At 41.6% G+C, this 8,686-nt stretch overlaps 1 protein-coding gene across 1 annotated transcript; it reads left to right on the top strand.

Annotated features, from left to right (window-relative positions):
* Positions 1-2,261: 2,261 nt before the first annotated feature.
* Positions 2,262-7,364, top strand: mat2ab (methionine adenosyltransferase 2Ab). The gene is made up of 9 exons (XM_076890870.1): positions 2,262-2,496; positions 3,221-3,298; positions 3,388-3,510; positions 3,609-3,721; positions 3,811-3,954; positions 4,035-4,253; positions 4,331-4,513; positions 4,887-5,020; positions 5,471-7,364. The coding sequence occupies exons 1-9, from the start codon at positions 2,403-2,405 to the stop codon at positions 5,571-5,573; spliced, it is 1,191 nt and encodes a 396-aa protein (XP_076746985.1). The 5' UTR covers positions 2,262-2,402; the 3' UTR covers positions 5,574-7,364.
* The last annotated feature ends 1,322 nt before the right edge of the window (positions 7,365-8,686 follow it).

Here is an 8,686-nt window from a genome sequence, read left to right as displayed (position 1 = left end):
TCAGGAGAATAATGCAAACTAAAACTACATAATAATTCACAATCTTTAATTAGGGGTATAACATGGCATAAAATAATATTATAATCTCACAAAAACCATGCATGGCTCTGGGCTTTTGCAAAGAAATGACAAGAAACAGAGTCTACATTGTGAAATCCTTTGCACAAATTACTGCATATTCATATCTCCTTTGGGGTGTCATTATAAAGGTAAATAGAGTAGCGGCACTACCGAGCTACATTTATTTCAAAGATAACAAGCAGTGAAGGGGACCTTTAGTCCATTATTAATCTAATGAAAAGAAATCAAAACTTATTGATTTGCTATTGTTTGCTATTTTAGATTTTCTGAAGTCTAAAATGGTCGGCAACAAACACATTGTGCAGAAAGCAACAGCAGGTACATCTTGCATCATACTTTTGCCCTGTGAAAGGAAACTGTCCACCCTGCACATTCATGATGAGTGCACTGATGCAACACTGTCAGGGACTGATTTGCTTGGTTTAGTGTCACTATACAAGGCAATACTGACCAAGCTAATAAATTCACAATGAAAATCCTCTGATTCAAAAGGCACTGTGGGGGGGGTGGTCTAAACCTCTGTAAACGCTGTGTATGGTCACTGTGACTGTTATGTCACTGTAATATCTAATGAAAAAAATAGAAATGGATGCAGAATGTCAATATTCACAATGACATGCAGAATAGATTTATGCAAGATGTCTCAGCAAACAAGTGGTTCACTAAGATATTATGTAAGTGTTTTGTCAGCTTCTACATGCATATCAGATTTGTGATAAACTTATCTTTTGTGGGTAAAAAACAAAGATCTATGTGTTCCTGTGAAGAAATACAATGTTCCCAAACTAAAGATAGATAGACTCTGGTCTCCTAAAGTGGAATGAAATCTTGTAAATCTTATTCTCTGTTTTGTTTTATGTTGTAACTTCTTTGCTTTTGTTTAAGTACTAAGTTTTAGAGATAATAACTAAATCCATCTGGGACTAACAAAGGTACATTCTCACAAAACATAGATGTTGATTATATTAAATAACAGGCCCTGGAGCATGAGAGAGAGAGAGAGAGAGGAGCATTTTTATTCTAATATAATCAAGTTGTGTTTAGATATAATATCCACAGCATCTGTTCCCCCCCCAACAGTCCAATTTTCATTGGTGGAAATGCATTTCCAGGTTATTCTGGCTGTGTCACCAGGGAAGCGAATGTTCTGATGTACCCACGATAGCAAAACTAATGCAACTTATCAGATTAATTACGCCACTGCTGGTTTATACCAAACTTTAATAATTGTTTCCAGGAAACCCACTTCTCATCCAGTACACTTAAGCCTATGATCAAATACTTAAAAACTAAAATATGGCACTCAATGGGAGCTGCATGGAATTATACAAAACAAACAATACCTTAAATCCGACTATTTACAATGCTTTCTATTTGTTGTCTAACCGGAATTTTTATTAGTCCAGCATACATGCGAGCTCAGCCCCAGCCGGTTAATCCTTGGTGCTCAATTTGTGGCCTGTAACTTGAGAATTCAATTTGAGTTTTGATATTTGTATTGGAAGACAACAATGCTGTATTCTTTTTTAGTCCAAGGCATTAATAAATTCAAGAAGGATGTGTTTGGGTGGAAGGCACCGATTTTCAAACTCTGTGCCACTTTAGAACCCAAATAAATGCTCCCCCTCTCCTCACCTTACAATTTTCACTCAGTCACTGGCAGCTCAAAGCACCAAAATCTACTTTGTTTACACAGTTTGTGCGTATTCAGCTTAGCTTCACTCCATATTTCCCCTTTGGTAGTCTATAATAGATCCATTCCTAAAAAGGAATTCCACGCACAGTTTCAGGAGTAAACAAAATAAGTTTATGATCTCAAAAGGAGTTGTTTTATAGTCAGATCAGAGCAAAAATTATTCTTTAATAGTTTTAGCTGTTAAAGGTGGGCTTCTGACCTGACCAAACTACCACATACGATGGGACAACCTGGACGGATTTACAAGATCATCATTCTTGCCACACCTTCACACGTCCATATACTTTAGGTATTATACTATTATTTCTAGGGAAAAACCTGCATATCGGCCATGTCACTGTAGCATCTACTCGGCACGTGTTCGCTATCAAATTCAGCACCGCATTCTCGGTTGGTGCGCCCCCTTCATAGGCTCAGTGGTACGGTCCGCCTACTCGTTACGTCATGGCGTCTGACTTCGCAGGATAAATACAGCTGCTCTGCGCAATGAGGCTCAGAACACCGAGACGTTAGGGGGTGTCCTTTGAAGAGCTGGGAAAACCGCCGAGGCAGTGCCAGTAATACCGACTAAAGACGTTACCAACCCCGTAATTTAACGTTTTCGTACCAGTGGCAGCCGTTAACGATGATGAACGGACAGATGAATGGTTTTCATAACTCCCTCATTGACGAGGACTGCTTCTTGTTCACCTCGGAGTCCGTCGGGGAAGGACATCCCGGTAAGACGCGAGATGTCGGCCTTCTATCGTTCTGGCTGATGAAATAAGCTACATCTCTTGCTTTTTTTTTTTTAATAGTTTGTCCCACAAACTAGCCTATTACTGTATTAAAATGAACAAATAGGGAGTGAAATGACAACATCGCGGCCCTTTTTTCCCTCTTCTTGTACCTTGGCCGGCTTCGAGACCACGCGCTACTAGCTGATGTAAGCTAGCTAATCTTAAGTGAATAGGTCATTCTGTCGCGTGTCTCCGCCACCGGCAGCAAATGTAGCACAATAGTCATAGTGGACATGATGACATTGTCATGTGAATTGTTTCTTATTTACAGTATCGTTATTCGTTTTAACTGGTTTATTTATTTTTCTCATCCTGCCATCCGTCCCTATTCATGAAGCACGCGGCTGTTTGTGTAGGTGACTCCTAACACAGTCGTCTTCATCCCTGAAGATGAAAATAGACTGTGCATTTTATCAGTCTGTCGATATGTAGTTGGTTCAAACATTTATAAGTGTACCGTGCTTGCCTTCCGGTCTCCGTGGAGTTGCGCGGGCTCTCTTTGACGCCACACGTGCGCATGCTGACATGGCGACCGCCGAGACTCCGGTCTATTCCTCTTGAGTATGAAGGGGGACAGTTTGCGCCGACGTGCGGCATTTTACGTTTAGACCCTGTGATGTGATCGATGTTGCCGTTTACTCACGTTATTGTTTTTGTTTTTCAGACAAAATCTGTGACCAGATAAGCGATGCAGTTTTGGACGCCCATCTGAAGCAGGATCCAGATGCCAAAGTTGCATGTGGTAAGTAAATATTTCCTATCTTGTTTGCTTTGGCTTCACTCCTGTGTTGACACCAGGGTATTGAACTACATGTGAATTGCCTCATGCAGAGACCATTGCCAAGACTGGGATGATCCTACTGGCAGGTGAGATTACCTCACGGGCCACGGTGGATTACCAGAAAATTGTTCGTGACACCATCCGCCAAATTGGATATGACGACTCCTCCAAAGGTGTGCATTGCTTTACTGATTTTATTTCCCTTTTTTTTTTTTTTTTTTTTCTTTTTTTCTGTAAGGACTGTTCTTAAACTCCTGTGTGTTCTGCCTAGGTTTTGACTACAAGACGTGCAATGTTCTTGTGGCGCTGGAGCAGCAGTCTCCTGACATTGCTCAGGGTGTTCACATTGATCGCAATGAGGAGGACATCGGAGCTGGGGATCAGGTTAGTATTGGCCTGAGTGTTCTGAAACCACAAATACAACATGTTGTCCTTTAACAGCTTTTTAAAACTATAATTGTCTCACTCTGCAGGGTTTGATGTTTGGATACGCCACTGATGAGACTGAGGAGTGCATGCCTCTCACAATCGTTCTTGCCCACAAGCTGAATGCCAAGATGGCTGAACTGCGCCGCAATGGCACCCTTCCATGGCTCCGACCAGACTCAAAGACACAGGTATTCATCATTTTATTTTCTAATTTTCACTAGCAAAATGGGTTGTTCTAAAAAGTTGCTCATTTTGTTTCTTTTCACAGGTTACTGTACAATACCGCCAGGACCGCGGTGCCATGCTGCCAGTGCGTGTGCACACTATTGTCATCTCTGTCCAGCACGATGAAGATATTTGCTTGGAGGAGATGAGAGATGCTCTGAAGGAGAAGGTCATCAAGGCGGTTGTTCCCTGCATTTACTTGGATGATGACACCATCTACCACCTGCAGCCCAGTGGTCGTTTTGTCATTGGAGGTCCACAGGTAAATACCTTTTCATGGCGTGTTTTGTTTATCGGGAGCTATTGAGCTTTGAGTTTACCTTGATTCCTTCATTGCAGGGAGATGCTGGCCTCACCGGACGTAAGATCATTGTAGACACTTACGGAGGCTGGGGAGCCCATGGTGGCGGAGCCTTCTCTGGGAAGGATTACACAAAGGTGGATCGCTCTGCTGCTTATGCGGCACGCTGGGTGGCCAAGTCCCTGGTGAAAGCTGAGCTTTGCAGGAGGGTGCTGGTCCAGGTGAGTGGTAGTGGTAGAAGCTGCGTTTCCACACGGCATGTTCAGAAACATTTTCTTTTTTTTTAATATATTTTGTCCTATTGGGGTTCATCAGATTTGTGGGTAGCTGTGGTTTCACTGTGCTCTAAAAGCTGGGTGTAGATTAGTTCTTTTTTTTTTCTTTTTTTCTTTTTTTTTTTAAATCAGCTGAAGACTAATTTAAACCCCTAGCCCCATCTTCGAAAGGTTCATTTCCTGTGGTGGAAACACAGCCAACCCCCCCCCCCCCCCCCCCCCCCCCAAGTCTTTATTTCAGGGAGCAAGGCTGCAGCAGACTCCTGCCTGAAGTTTTCTGTTTTCCTGCTTGATATAACACATCTGTGTGCTGTATTAGGTGTCGTATGCCATTGGAGTTGCCCACCCCCTCTCGATTTCTATCTTCCACTATGGGACATCCCACAAGAGTGAGAGGGAGCTACTTGACATCGTGAAGAAGAACTTTGATCTCCGGCCTGGAGTCATCGTCAGGTAACCTTTGAAGCCACCTCCTCACTGATAGCACAGTTCCTGGAGGATTGCTGTATGTTAGTTTCTCCAATCTGTAGTTTATTATATCCAAATAAACTATATATAGATTATTAATTAGGGGGTGAGGTAATAAACAAATTGCATTAGGTTAAACACCTAAGCTTCAGTGGGGGCAAACAGCTTATTTAGTGGGGGGTCTTGTATTTGGATTATTTAGCTCAGTTAGTGGTTTTATAAATGGGAGGAGTTTGGTTTCTGCAAGCTGCAATGTCCTGTGGTTAGCAGGGTAAGTGTTGCGTCTTCACGTTCCTCTCTTTACCAGCCAGCCATCTAATTGATTTTTTTCGCTGTCGCCACTCCCCACTGGCTAATTCAAGTATTATGCCTGTGTGTGTGCATTTGAGGTCACTGGATGTGACTGCTGCTAAAGAGTCTGATTATGTATTCCAGGGATCTGGATCTGAAGAAACCCTTGTATCAGAGGACCGCAGCCTACGGCCACTTTGGCCGAGACTCCTTCCCTTGGGAGGTCCCCAAAAAACTCAAATACTAAACCTGTTAAGCTTTTACCCCCAGGCTTGTTGGTGTATACTACAGAGAAGCCTCCAAGGTTCCGGGGGTGAAATGCCCTTTTCTCTCATATTGGTACCATTTAACACATTAACCGCTTTCCTCACTCCACCTCCCTTCTTTTGTCTTGTTACTGTTTTTCTGCTGATTGCAGTATCGTGCTGGGTCCCAGGAGGCATGCCTCAGAAACTTGATGTTTTAAAGAACTAGATGAGTTCCATGAACTCATGCACCGTAGTACTTACTGTTCTCCCACGTCTTGAGGTTCCCTCCGCTTCGTATTGTGATGCGCTGAGTAGCGGCGTTCAGCCCTCATTTTTGGCATTCCACACTCATCACTATCGTCACTATCACTGTCATGGCGGTAGTATAATAGGCTTTATGTGATGTTCCTCTTAATTTACTGGTGCTACTAATGAGTCTGCATGACATCTAAAAGAGAAAAATAATTTCAAAGTCCTCTCAAGTGCATATTTGGAGTCGTGTGATCTGGCTGTGTCCCCCTAAAATTGTTAGCTTCTCCATTCCTCCTGTTGTCAGCCTGGTACGGTTGTTCCTTGACCCCCAGTGTTCATTTATCCTTTTTGTTAGCTTGTTTTTTTTCCCCTCATCCTTGTGGAGGATGCTAGAATGGCACAATTTAAAATTCAAGGGTTGTTGCTGTTTTCACTATTTAAAAAGAAAAAAGAAAAAAAGCTATGCATTGCAGGCTAAGGGGCAAGCCAAATCCTAATTATTCAAGCTCTTAAATGAGCATTAGGCCTCAGACACCCCTGCAGACCTTTGCTGTTTTCTGACGTAATACAGAAAAGTCAGAAGCTGCTGTCACTGCTCTGGTCTGCAGAGGTTTTGGTTATACTTGAAGGTTATGGGAAAAATTGAATTGCTTATGCATTGAAATTCAATTTTAAACTAGTCATTTAAAAAAAACTAGTTACACTTGATTATTTTATTTAATTTTTTTTTGTATGCTTTGAAGTGACCTAAAGACTCCATTTCCCTCAAGTGTATATAGATGGCAGGTGTAGCTACAGAGAAACCTGTTTCATCTTTGTCCTTAGAGGGGTGTGTTCTTTGCCACAGTCTTATTGGCTAGGAATTAAACCTCAACACTATTTATTTGTTCTCTGAAGCTCGGCGTGGATACAGAGAAGCCGAAATTTCAGAAGGCAGCTTTAAACAAACTTGGGTATTAGGTCTTGACTTTCTTGTGACGTGGTCATTTTGGTGTTTGGCTTGAGGCTCCAGAGTGTTGTACAGAAAAGCTTTGGACTGCCTCGGCAAGAAAGTGTCACTGGCTAATTGTAAATGACTATTTTACAACCCTTTTTTTTTTTTTTTTTTTTGGACTGCAGAACTTATTTTTTTAGGCAGGTTAGTTATCGAAAATCCCATTTTTTTTTTAAAAAAAAAAAAAATATCTGGTGCAATTATTTTTAATTTTTTTTTGGCTCAAGCCTATCCCCGTTACTGTGATGGCAACATTTGGTTGGTGTAGTACAGAGAAACCAGCCTTGTTTACATGTCCATCTCATGTGTGGGATAGAAGTTTTGGTTTTGGTCCCTTTTTTTTTTTTTTTACTACTTGGAGGTCATCCCGTTGGCTATAGTAAGTGTAAGAGTGCCTTTTCTATTTCCTCTGCTCCCCATTTGCTTTTCTCCCCACCACCAACATGCGTTCAACTTCCAAAGGAACACGTAGCTCATTCTGTATTAAACTTCATGTCTGGACTGGGTAGTTTCCTTCTCTGTAATAAACAACTACACCTCTCAAGTGTCTTTGCTTTTTTTTTATTTTTATTTTTATTACTTTATTTGGGGATGTGGAAAAAAAAAAAAAAAAAAAGCAACTGTGACATTTTAAGAATTGTGATGCAGGTTGACTCAGGCTCGGGGTCCAAAGGTGGTGCTGGAGTCTTGAAAATTCAGATTGCAGTACAATGTGGTTGTGGGTGGGGAGAAACCCTCCAAGATTAATGCTGATCATTAACATTGGTTTGAAAATCATACAAAATTAGAATGGGTTTATAAATAAACTGCAATCCTAATGGATACATGTAGGTCTCCAGTACACATTACCTCTTAATCACTTTGTTTAACTGTTTGGCATTCATCGTCAGGGTCACTGGTAAGGCTAGCATCACTTAACCGGGGGAACTAAAGGGGTTTCAGAGCCACTGGACCAGTTTCAGCCCTGAGCAATGTTCACTGCGGTCTTTTGATTTGTTACTAGCAGCTGTCAGAACAAGATAAAAGTCAGGTTATTTTCATGTGACTTGGAGCACAACCAACACCCTGGCTGAGCTTTTTAAGCTCAAATTGTAGCTGATAATTTGGTTATATGGTAGGTAGTGGGAATGGAGGAAGCTCCAAAGAGTAATTTGATCTGTGTACCCTCCCACCCTTCATGCACGCTACCAAGCAACAATGTGGTACCAGTTGTGGCAGGGCAGATAATACTAGGCACACCCAAAATGGTTTTGAGGGGGAAAAATACAAACATTTAAAGATAGTTTTAACAGTCAGGGCTGTACCAAGCAAAACTGACCTCATGTACACTCATCACGTTATGCTAATAGCTCCTTAAATTCTACATATTTCTGACAGAAAATCGAAGACTTTATACACACTGAGTCACATAAAAGCGAAGCCACTTGTACTGTTTCAAAACAGACTGAAAAACTTTGGGTATGCATACCTGTATAATAATAAAGATGGACAATAATGTGTCACGATCTGGTTACGGCAATAATGATGAATGAGGTTAAATAGCTGAGGTCAACCATCCAAAGCAATAAACAGTGAAGAAGACTGTGCAGGCAGGGTCTGCGGTAATGTGTGGCTGAAAGATGGCAGTGAAGGTTTACAAGATGGCTGGAAATCTGTGTGGACACGATTGGAAATAAATACACCAGATGGACAGCTCAGGTTGAGTGGTTTGGAGACAAAGGGAGGAGAAAAAAAACTGCATACCTCCTGCTGCCTTAGCCTTTAACAAAGAAAAATGCGCAAGATAATTTGTGGTGTAAGTCTTCAGTTAAGTTCAGCTCATGTTCGGCAGTTACATAAGACACACGTAATGTATTCTAACCTGCC

Source organism: Maylandia zebra, linkage group LG12 (genome assembly GCF_041146795.1).
Source record: "Maylandia zebra isolate NMK-2024a linkage group LG12, Mzebra_GT3a, whole genome shotgun sequence".
NCBI lineage: Eukaryota > Metazoa > Chordata > Actinopteri > Cichliformes > Cichlidae > Maylandia > Maylandia zebra.
Note: the sequence above shows the minus strand (reverse complement) of the source record. Positions and strands in the feature narration are given on the sequence as shown.